General features: G+C 35.4%; 2 protein-coding genes across 3 annotated transcripts; both read right to left on the bottom strand.

Annotated features, from left to right (window-relative positions):
* Window positions 1-1359: 1359 nt before the first annotated feature.
* LOC122309535 (vacuolar-sorting receptor 3-like) lies at window positions 1360-8872 on the bottom strand. The gene is made up of 12 exons (XM_043123046.1): window positions 8268-8872; window positions 6508-7200; window positions 6329-6417; window positions 6066-6135; window positions 5914-5997; window positions 5749-5825; window positions 5435-5516; window positions 4701-4783; window positions 4554-4620; window positions 3677-3805; window positions 3469-3578; window positions 1360-1837 (listed from the first exon to the last, which is right to left on the bottom strand). The coding sequence occupies exons 1-12, from the start codon at window positions 8572-8574 to the stop codon at window positions 1739-1741; spliced, it is 1890 nt and encodes a 629-aa protein (XP_042978980.1). The 5' UTR covers window positions 8575-8872; the 3' UTR covers window positions 1360-1738.
* A 2154-nt stretch (window positions 8873-11026) lies between these two features.
* Window positions 11027-15563, bottom strand: LOC122309534. 2 transcript variants are annotated; one of them, XM_043123045.1, is made up of 4 exons: window positions 14462-15563; window positions 13670-13918; window positions 13488-13579; window positions 11027-12044 (listed from the first exon to the last, which is right to left on the bottom strand). In XM_043123045.1, the coding sequence occupies exons 1-4, from the start codon at window positions 15284-15286 to the stop codon at window positions 11282-11284; spliced, it is 1929 nt and encodes a 642-aa protein (XP_042978979.1). In that variant the 5' UTR covers window positions 15287-15563; the 3' UTR covers window positions 11027-11281. The 2 variants fall into 2 exon arrangements, with proteins under 2 accessions (XP_042978979.1, XP_042978978.1); XM_043123044.1 differs by having other exon boundaries at window positions 14456-15562.
* Window positions 15564-17432: the final 1869 nt, after the last annotated feature.

A 17432-nucleotide genomic window follows, 5' to 3' on the forward strand; every position in this document is an offset into this window, starting at 1 on the left:
AAAAGTGAATAAATACGGGACCAACATCAAAAGAAAATTAATTCTTTAATAATAGATTCAATCTTTTTCAAAAGGAAAATGATAAACTTACTTTTTATTTACAATTTGCATACAACTATGTAGAAAAATAATATTATTTTAAATTTTACTTTGACTTTATTGATGATTTGATGTGTTTAAATAAAAATATTATTATATTTAAAATTGTTTATAAATTGTAAATTGGTTGATGGTGTATCATTATCCTTTTCAAAATGACTATACGATACTTGCATATTTCACGACTGTATGTACATTAGGATTACTCTTGTAAGTAACCAAGAAGAATTTTAGCCACCTAAGCACATGTTAGGGTTCTTGAAAGTGACAGCTCGTATGTCCATAAATTCGACACAAACCAGGGCTTCTTGAACCTCGCCAACATTTGCCATCACAGCCATGGGTGAGAAGACGGTGTCAAGTTCCGTTCATTCTCTTCAAGTCCCTTTCGTTTGTCATGGTCTTTGAAATTCTTGAAAATTGAAATTGAGGGGCATTTATATCATATGGAGGATGCATGACCCTTCGAAATATGAATAGCTAAATATATTGTCAACCTAGATGCATGCAAAGTGTCTGTCTTTCAATCTATACAACCGACACCTTATAACCTCAAATTTTAAAGAACTGACATTTTACACTCTCAAGTAAGATCTCTAACCTTCAAGATTGTCCATGTCAACTGTTTTTCTCCACCTTAATGATTAGAATTGAACAATGGAAAAAAGCTCAAGTTTTTATCTGAAGAAGTAGGTGCTTTTGGTAGCTTAAAATGCAAAAGTGCAAACTTTAACTGGAATTTTTTAAGAATCCAAACGTAGGCGGTGTAGCTCTTTTACAAGGAACTAGGGCTTATCTGATGTTCCGGATGGGTGTCCACTAAACGCATCTAAGCCAAAATCTGTGGGGCTTCCGGGGATACTTTAGAAGCTTCAATTTCCTCTAGTTGCATAAGTGCTGTGGAATTATCCAAGCAAATACGAGAAGTAGTAATGGCATCAATCATCTTTATAATCCATTTTGGTGCATAGCCAATAAAACAAATCCATTTCATCACGACTTGTTACAGCATAAAAAATCTAAACAAAATATACCCTTTCACTAGTAGTCACTTTCTTAATTATTAAAAATAAAAAAATAAAACACACAAGCGGACAAACTGAGAAGGAAGACTACTTGGAATCTTTCATATAAATAAGACAGGCGCGCCCAAGTCAACAAACCTTTTTGTTTTTTGAAGTGTCAATGAATAGTTTCTCTTATGTAAAAGGTCACTTTCAATAAATATGAACTACAAGCAAAACTGAGAGAATCGTGTCCTACCATGCCAACAGAAATTACCATTATCCTAAAAACAATCAAGTATAGGACACTGAAGTCATCCCGTCTTAAATGTTAAAAATGTATAAATAAATTACAGAATTCCTGTTTAAATTAGGGAGTGAGACTTTCCAGGAGGGGAAACGGACTTCCTTTTAGCTTTGCAATTTACTTCCTACCCTAGTTTTGTTGTTCAGCACGATACTCTGCTAACAAACATGACAACTTCTACTCTGCATTCTTTTATTGTCTAGCATATTATACAAGAATATATAATCCACTCTCAAAACTCGTGTCATATAAAGATGGGTGTATCGAATCTACCAATGCAGGTTTGCCAAAAATCCTCAAGAAAAATGAAGGATGGAGTTTTCCTCTTTCAAGGATGTTCATCGTTGACATGGTTTGGTACTTCAGCTTGACTATCTAGAGGCATATACTGTGCCATGATAGCTCTGATTTCTGAATCCATGTACGACTGCAGAAACAACAATGGAAACATCAATAATTTGAATATTTAACCCGACAGAAAGTAAAGCTTTATAATCTGAAATTTAAAGGCATGTTTGGACACTAGTGTCTTAGAATTTTGTGAATAGTAGTAAAATAGTTTGAGTGAATATGTTTCATTGAGTTTTAGGAAATAAGAGAGAAAAAGTTGAATAAAAATATAATCAAGTTAAAAAATTGTTTGCATATAATTTTTTAATATTATTTTTGTTTTAAAGTTTGTAAGAGTTGTATTGATTTTTTGTGTTTGAATAATAATTAGGTAATGATTAGATTAAAAAGTTGAAAATTTGAAATTAAAAAGTGTTTTGTATTTGAGTGATGTTTGAGAATGAAATTATGAGAAGTTTTGAGAAGTTTGAAAATTTTCAGTGTCCAAACATGTCCTAATCTCCTAGAACCATCTCAAATTATATCAATTTCACGCTCACTAAATGCCTTCTAATAGTTTTTTATAAACCAAAAACAAAATGGAATTCATAACCATGCCAAATATCCAATTCCCTTTTAAGCCACCTTATGAACAGTAAACTTCTCATTTTTTCGCAACACTCATGTTGAAGTAAATGCTAAGTAAACAAACACAAGTATTACGAACTTCATTAAATAAGCTCATAATAACATAAGACCATTAAAGGTATGTTCCCGGAGCTGTTCAGAATTTCTAGTGATGAGGATGCATCAGTGTCAAACCCTTGGCAATGCATTAGTGATACTAGCCAATGGAATAACAACTTTATTTGAGCTGCAAACAGTTGAGAATTGGAGTTATCTAGACATTCTTCAATCTATTGTGCTTTGCCAGTAGGGGAGGTGTTGGCGAGAATAAGATAAAGTGGATTCCATCAAAACCAAGTAGGTTCAAGGTCGGCACTTTTCATTGAATATGGCCTGCAAGTACTCTAGGAGTTTGGAGGAACAAAGCAATTTTGCAGGAGGCATTCTTTGTATGGGTAGCTGCATTGGGGAGAATCATTAGTATGGACAATTTGAGGAGAACTTTGGTAATGGATTGGTGTTGCATGTGTAAAAAGGAGAAACATTCGATCACTTATTGCTGCACTGCAAAGTATCTAGAAGAATTTGGGCCCAGATGTTCAAGATTTTCAATGTTGCTTGGGTGATGTCCCAAAGGGTTGTAAAGTTCTTGGCTGTTTGGAGGACTCGGGATGTTGGCCACGGCAGTGTAGAAGCTTGGAGGCTTGTTCCTTCATGTCTGATTTGGTGCTTATGGATGGAACAAAATGTGTGGAACTTTGAAGATTATGAGCTTAATTCTATAGCTCTAAAAACATTGTGCCCGGATGACCTAGAGTAACTATGGCTGTCCTAGTTATTGTTTGGGTGCTTTCTATCATATACACCCTGTGACTAGCGTTGGAAATAGGCATCATCAATGTGCACAGGGAGTATAATTTTGATGATAGGAATTTTCAAGTAAAGCATTGACCCGCAAAATTATCAAACTTTTGAATTAATTTTTTTTTTGAAGTACCAATATGAGTAACGTTTATCAAGGGGCCAATAGAACAGAACCCACTCATCTATGAAATCCAACACATGAAGTCAGGAAACATGAATATAATGCAACATGCTTACCCGCAGTCTGTATTTGTACACAAGATATGCCCCACCAGCGGCTATTGCCAAGCCTATCAATATGATCCAAACTGCAGTCCATGCAGATTTTGTTTCCCTAGCACTCTTACCTGCAGAACGACCAAAGAGAGGTATTTATATAAGCAAATAATACGCATCACATTTCTGGTGTAAAGACGAGTCATAAAAGATGGATAGCTGGACTCACTAATGCACGTATCATGGTCCCTGATATATATAAGATCTCCACTGCAACTGCAGTCATAGCTCCCCCAGGTATTCTTGCAGCCACACTCAGGGCACTGACAGGCTTTTTTCTCTTTACATTCATCGATATCTGTGAGAAGAAAGAAGTTAAGAGAAAAAAAACTTCATTAAAAAAAAAATCTGTCCAATATGCTTGACCTAGAAACGCCCCTATCTGAAACAACATCTCTCTCTTTTTGTACAGGAAGAAAAGAAAAGGTACAATTAATATTACAAGGAAAACTCAGGAGATTTAAAAGATCTAGAAAAGAAGAGACATGCACACCACTGGGAAGTGCAGTTCATCTGGGAATCACCCAATAAAACCCCCAAACCACACTTTACAACATAATGCTCCTTATTCCATGTTTCAAATCCTTCTGCTTTCAACTTCCGTATTAAATATTTAACTGGATAGACCAAGAAAAGTATAACCCTTCCACCATTATTGCGCACTTTGCAGAAACCATTCTGGTTTTAGTCACATAGTTTCAACCTTACAAGAAGAACTTCGAGTAAACCGCTTGCAACTTAGAAGTTTTCAGTTTCAAAGTGTTAGTACACTTATACCATATACAAGTCCTGCCTATCTTTTACTCGTGTGGCCATATTGACCATAATTAGACATAATAATATACCAAATCCATCTAGTCATGTTACAGCCCCTCATGACAAAAGAGTGAGAACTATGGTTCTAATCATGGAATTTAATGAGCAATCAACAACTATGGCTCTTAGCACTGATAAAAAAAAAAAAAAAGATATTGATATTCCTTCTCATATGACTTTAGTTTGTAGAAGATGATAAAACTACAAACGACAATGTGTCTGTTTCTTACCTTCACAACTTTTGAAGCCATCACCTTTAAATCCAGGAGGACATTGGCATTTTAGCTCCCCATTATCCTGTTCATGTAAATAATTAGAATGTGAACCACAAAGCCTGAGAGAGAGAGAGAGAGAGAGAGAGAGTTGCAGTTACTAACCAAACAAGCAGAGAATGTGCGTCCATCTCGAGAGCCATGCCAACAACCTCCATTCTTTATGCTGCACCTCCCTGGTCCACTTGCTGAAAGCCAAAAATAAGATAATTTAATAACGAGAACTGATAAAAGAGTCTCAAGACATTCTCTCAACTAAAAACTAATTTCTTGATAACAAGTACCCTTAAGCACTCACGATCCCCCCCCCCCCCCCTAAAAAAAAAAAAAAAAAAAAAAAAAAAAAACAAAAAATTCTTGTACAGCTCCAATACTCTGTATTTCATGACTGAATACCTTGCATGCAGAAACTTTTGTGAATGTGAGTGCATATACTAACATGGACTGACCGTTGCTTTATAGAACACAAATACACAGCCAATTATTTATAAAATGATAGGCAGATCATTCATTTCACCGACATAATTTCACCGATATATCAAAGAATATACTTTTTTTGTAAGGATATATTGCAGAATCTACACAAACAAATATATGGGTCTACAACAATAAAGACAAAAGTTTTAAAACATTAGCACCAATAAAAACCAAGTTTTCACTAGAAAAACGTTCCATGAAACTTGCAAAAGCATCTTTTACTAGCATCCATGCTCCACATACTTGATCAGTCACTAGATTATACCCGCAATTTTCGCAAATAGCATTCCTTAGATTACAATTACCACACTACCAATTTGGTTAAGCTTGATGCAAATAGAAGCTACAGCATACAATTTTACCTTCACAAATGGTATAACCATCCCCTTTGAACTGTACACCATCCACCAAGGGGCATTCACATACCCTCCCACGAAATGTGTCCTGGGCAAATAAACACTACTCAGTTGAAAGATAAACTGCAACTGATGAGCGAAATTTAGAATTTAAATTCCGACCAACTCAACTTAAACTCCAACCGGAATATAGGCAAAAAAATAAAAAAATAAAAGAAGGGAAAACCAGACCTAAATGAAATAGAACATTTAGTATTTTTTATATATTTTTCATAAATAACAAGTAGACACCCGATTAGCCTGAAGGTTTTGGTTCCTACCTTGCAGGCTGTGAGATTGGCTGATTTGTCTTGCCAGCAACCACCATCATTGTCCAAGCACTCATTTGTCTCCACATCTGGCACAATTTAGTCCATCCAGAATAAACATCGCCTAAAAGATGCACTTGCTCTTAACGAAGCACCAAATTTATGGGAAATACTTACCACTACTCAAACAAACAGCTGGTTCAGTAGTTTCCTCAAAACCAGAACAGATGGCCTTCAGGACTGCACTTTTTGCCAATTTTCCTGCAAGAACATATTTTAGAAAGGGAACATGCAGGTTGCTAACTAAGAAACAAAGTACACAGACGAACCTCGATACTGTCGGTTATTGACAACAATGGTGGGCAATATGGTAACATCACCTCTCGATCCTTTCCCAACCTTTCAAAAAATATTCTTGTCAATGCCCAAACACAGTTAAAAACTTCATTGGGAAGTTAAAAAAAATTTTCTTACAAGTAAATTTTTTTTAATTGGCGTAACCAAGTACACAGGGTGTATACAAGAGAATATATAGGAGATAATAGATAGAATACAAAATATTAAACAAAAATGAATAGATAGGAAATAATACTTGCGCGTCCTGCTCTTCTTTTAGAACATGATTTTCAGAATCAGCATTTGGGTCCCCCATACACTTCTCAATGTTTTTTATATCAAGATCTGTGCATAAATCACATGAACAGTTTATAAAACATTCATCATCAATTACCGATATTTGCCATGTAAGATGATATGAAAAAATTCCATTACCAAGAGATTTAATAACACCATTGGCACATTCCTTGTTGTATCTTTTTTCTTTCATAGGACATCTAATTTGAAAATCAGTTACATAGTCCCACCACACCCAAGGCTTTTTGGTCTCATTTGCCACTCTAAAAACACATAGCTGCCTTAAGTTCTCAAGAACAACGTCTTTCCCTTCATAACCTGTGCCGAAGTCCTGCTCAGGATCAGGAGCACAATATCTTCCATGATTGATGCACTGGGACTTGCACTGTTTACTTAAGGTGAATGCCTGGGGGCAGTACCAAGTTATATAATGGGGTGTGAATTGAGTGTAACCACCTTTCTCAAGTATCTGTGCTGCACCCTTGAAATCCTTCACAAATTCCATCAACATGTCACATTTAACTCCACATTCATCATTACTGTTGGTCCATAGTTCATATTCCACACGATCATCTGGATGCGGGACAGCTTCTCTCCAGTCAAGATTCACATTTATCATTTCCCCACCACTATAAGCTTTCTTTAATGCTTGACCAAAACTTTTTTCAATGAGTGCAGAAGGAATTGTTATGTTCTCAATGTATTTAGCCGTGGAACCATCCTCTTCTGGAGAGTCCATGGTAATCAATGCTTCTTCAATGTTATCTGCAACAAGAACTGCAGAAGCCCCAGCTTTTTGGGCGTTCCACACCTTCAAAGCGAAGAAGCAATCTGAAAATTAACATAAAAAAAGTTAAGAATGGTTTTATGAAGAGAACATCCGAGATTAACTGAATGCAAAATACCAGAACTCAAGGTTAAGGACATCAATGAAAATGAGTATCAAACGAGAAAATGAATCAAATTTATACAAATGTTACTTCCACAATTGACAAGACACTAATAACTTAAACATCAAGCATTGCCTTAATTAGAAAAGTGTCCCCTCACAAAGCAAAATCATCTGAGTCCTAAAAAGTTACCTCGTCAATGAACCTGGACAAACTAGCTAAACATCAAAGCTTGGTCAAACAATACAAAACTAACTATCCCTCAAACCTAATGACAATAAGAAATTTTAATCACTTGGAAAACATTGGTCTTTTACCAATATTGTAACTTATCAATAGCTACAATCCAAACCATGGTAGTTTTTCTATCAGCATGTGTGATAACTCATGACATCTTTATAACATCTCAAGAAAAATTTTAAATTTTAAAGTTGTTCACAACAAATTTAAACCTTAAGCCGCAACACTGCATGCTAAGACCCAAAGCATTGACCAAAAAATAAAAAGGAAGCGCTGGATCCATGATCAATTTGAACGACGTAAAAGCAATGATATCCAATTTACAAAAGGGCATCGTGTCAACCAATTGAGACAACCAAAAAGAGCTCCAAAGAGAAAATTGATACAAATAACCAATAGGATACGTCCTAAATTAAACCGCACCGAAGTAATTGAACCTCAAGCCTCACAATAACAAGAAACTATGTCAAAACTACCAAAATGTTGCCTCTTCAATCAACCAAAAAGAGCTAAAAGAGAAACTTTATCCAAATTACCGGCGCGTATCTCCTCAGTTAACCAAAAACTGATCAAATTGAATCTGACCTTATCAGACAAGAAAATTAACCAAAACCATCCAAAAGGTCTCCACGCAATCTACCAAAAAGGGTTCAAAATATAAAAATTGATCCAAATGGCCAAATAGGTAACACCTCAATCGACAAAAAGAAAGTTGAACCTCAAACCTCCGAATAACAACCAAATTATTCAAAACCGCAAAAAGGGTACCTCCACGATCGATCAAAACGAAGGTCGGGAGAGCACCAGGCTTGGACTTGAACGAAATCCCGAACTCGTCGAAGCCTTTGCAACCCTTTTGGTTCTCCCTCGGGTACATAACAACTCCAGCCATGCTGCCACCATATTGAGGTATCCCAAAGTTCCCAATGGCACTGTCATGCGTGCCTTTGATGCTCTCCGGGGATGTCACCCTCAAGCTATTCTTCTCCACCACAAATCTCGCCAGAGATACGGGTATCAAAGAGACCACCAGAAACCCTAGGAGGAGTCTCAGTGCTGATCTCTGAAGCTCCATTTTCAGGTCTAATTAAGATAACGAGAAATTGGGTTTGGTATTTAGATCAGTTGGTTGACAACAGAGAAGAAAAGATTGTGCCTTTGAAACATGTAATTTAGAGGTTGTGGAATTTTTGTTCCGAGAAAATGGAAAAGTTCGTGCAGTTTTTGCTTTTGTTTTTAGTTTTCCAAAAACAAACAGAGTGGTGGCTTTTGTCGTCGTCGTCGCAGTTGTTGATTTGTTGGATTTGTGTGCGTGTGTAGGAAAGAACTTGGGAAACCACGAATGATGTCCGTGTCTTGGAAGAAATTAAGCATCAACGTCCGTAGTTCGAACTGATACGCTACAATATTATTTTTTTATCTTAACATTATTTTTTAATATTCATCCTTAAAAAACGGATAAGGGAGTAAAAGATTAAAAAGAAAGAATGGACGAGAGTAAAAATACAGTTTTTTTTTTTTTCGAAAAGGTAAAAATACAGAGCTTAGGGAATCATTCTGATGCCGTATTACTTTCGGAAAACCTTAGGATATCATCTCTTTTTGGTAGAGAATAATAGCTGGGTAGAACATTAGGGTTAAAATTCTAGTTCTAACTTTCTACACCTAAAAGTAGTATGTTTTAATCAACATTCTTGCTCAACACATGTCCTCTCTCTCTCTCTCTCTCTCTCTCTCTCTCTCTCTCTCTCTCTCTCTCTCTCTCTCTCCCTTTTTTTTTTTTTTTTTTCGTTCTACGATTTGAATATCTATCGGGAATGGTTTTCCATGCCATATCTCTAATGTTTCTTCACTTTTTTCTTTTAATTTTTCATTCAATAAATTCGTGGCTAATGGGCTTTCTGACTGAGTCAATGAATCAGTTCATTCTAGAACAGCAAGAACTTTCAAACATGTATAAATTTGGTATACTTCCTTCCACGTTTCTAGTTTCATTTTCTGTTTTTTTAATATTCCTCCAGCCAGTTTTTAAACTAAAATACCTCCTACGTACAAACTGCTCTTTGGCATCCTTGTATACTTTATCTACAGCCAAGCACTAAAATAAGTAAGATGTATATGCAGGTTTTGTTTGCACGGTGAACGACTTTTCCGACATGTCATTTACTCAAAATTACCCTTAAAAGGTTTAGATATGGTTGCGTCTACTGCACATACGTATGAGAAGTCATTGGATATTACTTAGATTAAAAAACGAGGTAGACATTAAAGTGTGGAAGAAAGCTCGCTACGTCTAATATATGACGGTCATCCATTACCAAGGAGGGTGAAGTAACGATGAGAAGAGGAAAATCAGCGAGTACCAAACTTCCAATTGACAGACATGGGGACCCTATGAAAGTCGGTCAAGTTGAATATTTATAACGTTGGACTTGACTTTTGGTTTTCAATTAACCAAAACCCAAGTTACCAAAAGTTCAGTATGCACCACTTTAATATTTGAAAAGGGATGCAAGTTTTTATAAATAAAGTAGATTCTATTTTAAAATATTCTTTATCAATAAAATCTCAATTTTTTTTATAAATTGTTTATATGAAATTTATTTATTTGGCAGTTGTACCCAACATCTCAAAATGGATTGAAATGCTTGGTGGATTGCTCAGGAGACTATTTTTTGTGAGGAAATAATCATGAATGTCATCTATTCATTAAAAATATCTAGACCAATAAATGTGTAGCAAAGAACATCCTGATTTTCTCCAGCCAAAATCATGTCATTTAACACTAACACGTTGTATACTGTGTGTGATACCCATATGATAAGAGGATAATGTAAGTAGTGTATGGGATCCCTTATTGTTTGAAAATAAGAAGTTATTTTCTTTTTATAATGTTCTAATGTAACTTTAATTATATCATTAACTAATCATTTTAAAATATAGGCCATGTGGTTTAGACATTCCATTGGAGCATTACACTGTGTTTCATAAATGTTGGGATTTTTTTGTGTCGTGAATACGTGATCAGCATCCCTGGCTTATGAAATTGAGCTTAGTTGGGTTTATATATTGGTCGAACCTTTTCATCTCTCAGTTTAAACTTTCAGTTTGGATATATTATCAAAGTCTTTGATCTTGAACTCTAGATTTCATGTCCGTATGTCAAAGTCTATACCTGTATTTAAGTCAAAATAGCAATTGTGGGAAGGTGGATGAGTTACAGCTGCATAATAGACCAATGACAGTGGAATGACCTCTGATGAAATTATTTATTTCATTTCCTTATTAATTTCTTCTCTTATTTGGGGTATAATAAATAATAAAACATCCAAAATTTTTTGGAAGATTAAGAGTGAATGAAAATGGCGTATAACATATAACATAAGCAATTAATCGCATGAACTTGAATCAATTTGTTTGAACAAAAACCAATGTATGAAATGGGATTTATCTTTGAAATGCTGCTCAATGAATTTATTGAACCAAATAAAATAAGAAAAAAAATAAAGAAAAGCTCAAAAGAAAACTAGTGAAACGGGGCATTTCATTGGATGAAAGAATCATAACGAATTACATCTGAATTTCTTGCAAAAAGGGAAAAAAGTCTATTTACATATTTGGAAGTCAATGGCATTTTTTCCATACAAATTGTGTCTGCTAAGAATTATAAGGAGACTGAGATGGATCAACTTGCAGTTTTGGATAGTTAAAGTTCGTCAGAACTCCTTCCTGGAAGTACAGTATTTCATTACTGGAAAGTTTTCAACCTTCAGCCATTGCATTCATATTTTCCAAGCCATGGCTGTTCTCTCAACATGCTTCAAGAGGACCATGTAAATTTTGTCCTTTACCCTTCCAAAAGCTTCTAACTCAGAATCCTGCACTAGGGAACCGTCTTCGGATCTCATTTTCAGAGATTTAGCCCTTTCGCTCACCATCACATCCAACCAGTCACTCACTCTCTTGATCTGACACATCATCTCAGCTACCTGGCTATCTGATTCCATCGAAATGGTTTTTTCCTTCACTTCATCCAAGTAATCCTCAACGAAAGCCAAGAACCATCTTCTACATTCATCATGAAGGGAATTTTTCAGGTCCACAGCTGCATGCAGGGCACTTCCCTTAAACCATTGCGGTGAACTGTTCGTCTTAGCTGCCAATCCAACCTGGATTTCGCCACTATTAACATGTTTTCTCACCATACACGTGCCCTTTGTTTTACTGCCATAAGTTATGCTTGTTTTTTTCCCCACGTTGGTAGTCCTCTTGGGGATGCCAGTGGCAGAAAATAGTGTGAGGTCGGATACTAAAGCAGCTTTAATCCATGTAGTTGCATTTTTCTTTCTGTCCAAAGCAAGTTTCAGCAATTCTCTGATGGAACCAGGGCCCTTGGGATCACTGTCATTTGCTCTCAGTAGATTACTGTTTGCATACAACTCAATAATTTGTTGAGTGTGCCCCAAGTCATCTTGAAGACTAAAAAAGTTATCAACTAATGGCTGCCGATCAGCCACCTTGGCTGCCTGAAGCTCTGAATATGTACTGGAAAGACGGAAAAAAAGTTAGGGACAGTAGGTTGGTACCCAGGTCAGTCCTACTTGTATTTTGTATCTATTATCAACCATAAAGGTGTGGATATGTTTAAAGCTTCAATTATCCTGAAAGCCTAAGCTACTAGGAAATGGTGAACTTAATCATTTAAGATATATTCTCTAAAAGTATAAGGTGGTCAAACTTTCAAAGTACAATATTGACAGTTTGGTGGACTGATGACAAAACACTCTCATCCTAACAGCACTTTCGAAGGGATCCATATTGCTTGGTCACTTCGTAAAGGTGCTGCCTTTGGCTTCATTGCACATGGAAAGCCCCCCACCCTCTCTCCCTCTCCATCTTACCCTCTTTCATAAGTACAATTCTACTGGTGAGGTGAAAAGCTCCCATTCTTTTTTTGCCAAGTGAAGAACTTACATTCTGCCGGTGGTTAGTGTCTTCCAAGTTTCTCATGGGACATTCTTCTTTTCTCCTCAACTCAACTAGGGTGTATGCATGGCCCCTAAGCCAATTGGCAACTGTAATGCCCCCGCCGAAAGCTCAAGCCACATGACCTATACTTCAAAAGGACTAGTTAATGATATAATTGGAGTTTCATTGGAACATTATGAGAGTAAAAACTTCTCATTCCCAAGCAATATGGGATTCCATATGCCACCTACCCTTGTCACTTATCAAAATGAGGTATCATGATTCCACATTATTTGGGAATGAGAAGTTCTTGCTCTTTGTAATGTTCAGATAGGGCTCCAATTGTATCATTGACTTATCTTTTTGGAATATTGGTTATGTGGCTTGGGCCTTTCTCATGGGGGCATTACAACAACTCTCCCTTAAAAGGAGGAAGTTTTGAATTCAACTTATGGGAGGAGTAATAGAAAGGAATTGTGACTCCGGTGTGTGTGACCAACTCATTATTTCTTTATTGAAGAGAAAAGTGCATTCTGTGTGCATCATTTCCTTATAAGCTTGTAATCCTCTGATTTCAGGGCAGCTCCAAGCCTTAACATATACTCAGCACCAATCAAGAAAACATACTATAAAGAAGCTGTGAAAGCTCTGACCCAGAACCAATAACATAATATATACAAGAAAAATATGCATAACATTTAATATGGAGCATCATGGACTTGATTAAGCACAATGATGAGAACTTTTGGTACTGAACTAAAGTGCACAATTTATGAACATGGTCCAAAATAGCTCGGTTTCATCCTTTAATGCATAAAATTTCCAATAGAAGTGTGACGCAACATGCTTTAGGTTTTTTGGATCATCATGTGATTGGAATATTGGAATTAATTGCCATTCCTTTCTTTTAAAATCTAGATGACGCCATAAGGCAGACAATGGCAAGTAAAATCCTAAAAACATTTGTACTGATTTGGAATGTTTATCTGCAAAGTTGTCCACAAGCAGATATTTGCACACCTTAGGCATTTGAGCAATCTTTCACCAGCAGCAGCCTCTTGCAATGCCTCCACAGCAGCAAGCAGAGCCACATCTCTGTGCCTTAAAACCTCCTGCATCATTCGAAAGGGGTTTTCAATGACTACTAATTTATGTTTCTTTTTAATCTCTATGACATATAGAGGGCAAGTAAAGCACTGTACCTTGCCAAGCTTCACCAATGTTGAGGGGAGGGAATTCCATAATATTTTTGTTTCTGTCAATTTTTTATCATCCACCAAACCAAACACCACCGCAGGATCCAAAGACTTGCAACATTTTGCTGACATAGGGATTCTACACTTGTTGGAACTTTTGACTGATTTCATATCTATCCCAATATCTTTTCTTCTTGATTTAGGGCTTGAATTGTCCTCTAAGCTATCATACCCAGCACAAAAAACTGGAGAAACCTGTGAATGCACAAGTGTGAGGACATAAATTAGATAACACATATGCAACTTAAGAATACAATAACACGAGCAAAAAACAAGCCAAGAAACAAAATCCAGATGGACTCATGCAAATGATGAATTTAGCAAAGACTCTTTATATGTATTGGTGAGTACTCTGAACAAAGCAATCGATATTGGAGGTTGGACCTGGTACAATCTGCCAAGACCCGAGTGAAAGAAGGTGCATGTTGTTTGTTTTGTTTATCTAATTGCAAAACATGCATATAAAGAATGTTCACAATTTTTATTCACAGATCTATCAGCCAAATGAATTTGACACGAGACTCTGACTTCCACGAATGACGCAGTTCTAGCCAACTTAGCCTAAGTTTAGTTATATATACAACTCTTTCAAGAAATGGGCATGAATAAGTAGAAAAAATCTTGTTTAAAACTTGTTCAAGTCAACCACTATATATATATTTCTCCAATCCAGCTAAAATCTGCATGATTATTGGTTCATTTTAGCTCAATGACATATATTTTTGCACTCACACGTACACTTCGACTACGACCAGTTGGTTTCCTCCCATGCTTGATAATCCGGGAGTCAGAAATGTCTCCTCCATTCCAGCTTCTTCTCTTGAATGCCGTCACAGATGAGGACGAAGATATTGTACTTTCTGTATCGCTATCTTTGTCGACTGAACCTGAGCTAATTTTCTGATACGACTTCATTACATCAGATGATTCGCTCGCGATATCGAAAGTTCTAGACCTGCAGGCTTGTCTATGTGTCTCTTCATTTGATCTGGCCCTTGAAGTACTTTCAGAACGAAACATTTCTTGCGGCTTCTTATCCATGTCCATCGAAAACAAAGAATCAGAAGCCCGAGAAACATTCGCCAAACTTTCTATGGCAACAAGATCTTTGGGATTTCCAATGCAGGAACGCCGGCCTGGGACCAGCTTCACGCCCTTGAGCATTGGAACTGGATACGCTCCCTCCAACTTTTCGACATATATTAACTGCCCAAGTCGCAATTTATTACAAAGAACCATGTCATCATTCTCGTGAGGCAGAGATACATACATAGAATGCGAAGCATCAGAAACCTTCAAGTAGAACCCTTGGTTAGGCCAAATATCATCCTCTGCCAATATAGGAATTATGCTTCGAATTTGCAACATAACAGGTTTACAATCCTCTGGCACCTTTTCATCAACTGCCATATCTTCAAGAAGCTTCACAAGAACCCCAGAGCTCACATTTGCCATCTCCTTGAATATCCTAAAGAAGAAAAATAAAGAAACAAAGGAACCCAAAACTTTCTTTACGCGATTAGGTACAGTAGTTGTGAAAATAATGAATTTTTTACGAGTCATTAGGAAGAAACCATCGGCCTGATTGGATAACCCAAAAATGTGAAATGGGTCAAAGAAAATGGATCTCAATGGCACGGGAATTCAAAGAAAATGGAACTCGATGGCGCTGGAAATTCAAAGAGGAGGGTGGTCTAAGCCTGTGGAACAGCGAGGACCAGAAAGAAGGATGGTTTAGAGGAAATTGTGTGGTTCTTAATAGGATTTGTATGCAAATAATTTGCACAACTCCGCTTTTTTCTCTGGAACGAAGATTGCGGTGGTGTTAAAGAATATATTTCTCCAAGTCAAGGTCCTTCAAATTCTTAAAAATGGCCATGGAAAGCGGGATTTGGACGATGCAGTTAAAACCGTTCAGGGATTGGAGGTAATGGGCTGTGTTCGAATGGGCCGAATATGGGTTGGATTATTGGGCCAGGCTGGTCCCCGTTGGAATATTGAGATGTTCTCGTCTCAATCTATCTCATCTCAATATTTAAATATTTTTTAAACATAAATATTTTTAAATTTTAAATTTTTAAATTTTTTCATTTATTCATTATCTATTCATTATGATTTTTCTAAAATTTCAAATAAAATATAAAAAATAATTCAAAATTTTTAAATCTCAAAATAAAACTAATATTAAAAAAAAAAATTATTCATCGTTCATTTTCTTACCATCTTTTCATTATCTCATAATGTGATATTAGATGATATGTTTATAATTGAAATATAATAAATAATATTTAATCATCTAGTATCACATTATGAGATAATGACAAAAATTAGAATGATGAATAATATTATTTTTAAAAAAATTATATTATAATAATATTTTATCTTTATAATTTTTTAATTCAATTTTTTTCTTTTCTTTTTCAAAATCTAGAAAAAATATTTAATTTAAATAACTTTATTACTATTTACATACTATTTTATTATTATTAATAAATTTCTCGTATCACTTCATTTTATCTCAACATCTAAATTGAATTCTGACAACTTATAAACGGATTTCCTGGGTGGGGTATTAAAGGCGTTTATGGATAAATTAAAAAAAATAAAGACGACTAACAAGAAAACGAGTATTCTAGATTTCGAATTTTTCAACCAAACGTAATTAAGTAGAAAGTGTAATTATATTATTTATTATAGATTTTAATGGGAAACATATCGATTCATGTAGTTAACGTCCAAAAACGTCAGACATCTTAAAGGGGAGGAGCATATATCGCCGACCCAGTTAAGGTTGTATTGGGCTTAGATCGGTGTTTTGTGGGGTCCTAGCAGTAGTTCAGTGTGATTATACAATGTCTGTATGTACATCTGAAATATTAAATAGTAAATAAATGTAAGGAAAATAAAAAAAAAATAAACATATAGATTTTTATAATTTGACACTAAATCTACGTCTATAAAGGTTTGTAAAAGGGAGAATCCATTCTAATTATGGGTGAAAATTTAAATCGAAAAATTAACCTTAATCGGACTAGATTGGACCGTTTCTTATATTGTGAAAACTAGTCAAACTCGATCTGATTTCAGTTTCGTAGTTAAAGAGACTAGATTGGACTGGACGTTAGGAAAAAATATATGTATAAAAATTAATTTTATATATTATATAAAATATTTTTTATATATAATTATATGTCACATATGAAATAATTTTATATTATAATTTATAACATAAAATATTAATTTTAAATATGAACATTTGTAATTTGTTTGATTATATTTATTTATAGAAATTTTCTTTTATGAAATTGAGATTTAATTAAAACTGAAAAAATTAGACCGAACCGGACCTGAACCTGACCTGAACCTATAAAATCAAAAGTACCGGTTTAGGAAGGTAACATGTGCTGAATCGGTTCTTAAAAATGCAAAACCGATATAACATGTTCGGTTTAAAAAATTCTACCAAACCGGACCGATTACACCCCTAACATAAATTTTTTATTTACAGTCTCTCATAATCTCTTATTCTCACTGTATAATAGATTTTGAAAGTCTCTCTTCGGATTTAGACCCCATTGTTGAAACTTCTGCCTTGAAGTTGAAGAAACCTTTATCGAGAAGCCTACCAAAAAGTTCTCATTAGTCATAAGCTGTCAATTCACCATTTCTTTATGTTCTCTCTCCTCTTTTTCTTCCTGACACTCTATAC

The sequence above is a fragment of the Carya illinoinensis genome, chromosome 5 (assembly GCF_018687715.1).
Source record: "Carya illinoinensis cultivar Pawnee chromosome 5, C.illinoinensisPawnee_v1, whole genome shotgun sequence".
Taxonomy (NCBI): domain Eukaryota; kingdom Viridiplantae; phylum Streptophyta; class Magnoliopsida; order Fagales; family Juglandaceae; genus Carya; species Carya illinoinensis.

Bases quoted from the DNA above. Each gene is read 5' to 3' on its own strand.
- LOC122309535 (XM_043123046.1), bottom strand. From the start codon at position 8,574: ATGGAGCTTCAGAGATCAGCACTGAGACTCCTCCTAGGGTTTCTGGTG. The intron at 5,517-5,748 runs GTAGGAACCAAA...TTATTTGCCCAG, and splicing joins CCAATCTCACAGCCTGCAAG to GACACATTTCGTGGGAGGGT. The intron at 1,838-3,468 runs GTAAGCATGTTG...TTGTTTCTGCAG, and splicing joins TGTACAAATACAGACTGCGG to TCGTACATGGATTCAGAAAT.
- LOC122309534 (XM_043123044.1), bottom strand. From the start codon at position 15,286: ATGACTCGTAAAAAATTCATTATTTTCACAACTACTGTACCTAATCGC. The intron at 13,919-14,455 runs GTGAGTGCAAAA...GTGCATTCACAG, and splicing joins GTCGTAGTCGAAGTGTACGT to GTTTCTCCAGTTTTTTGTGC. The intron at 12,045-13,487 runs GTGTGCAAATAT...CCGTCTTTCCAG, and splicing joins AGATTGCTCAAATGCCTAAG to TACATATTCAGAGCTTCAGG.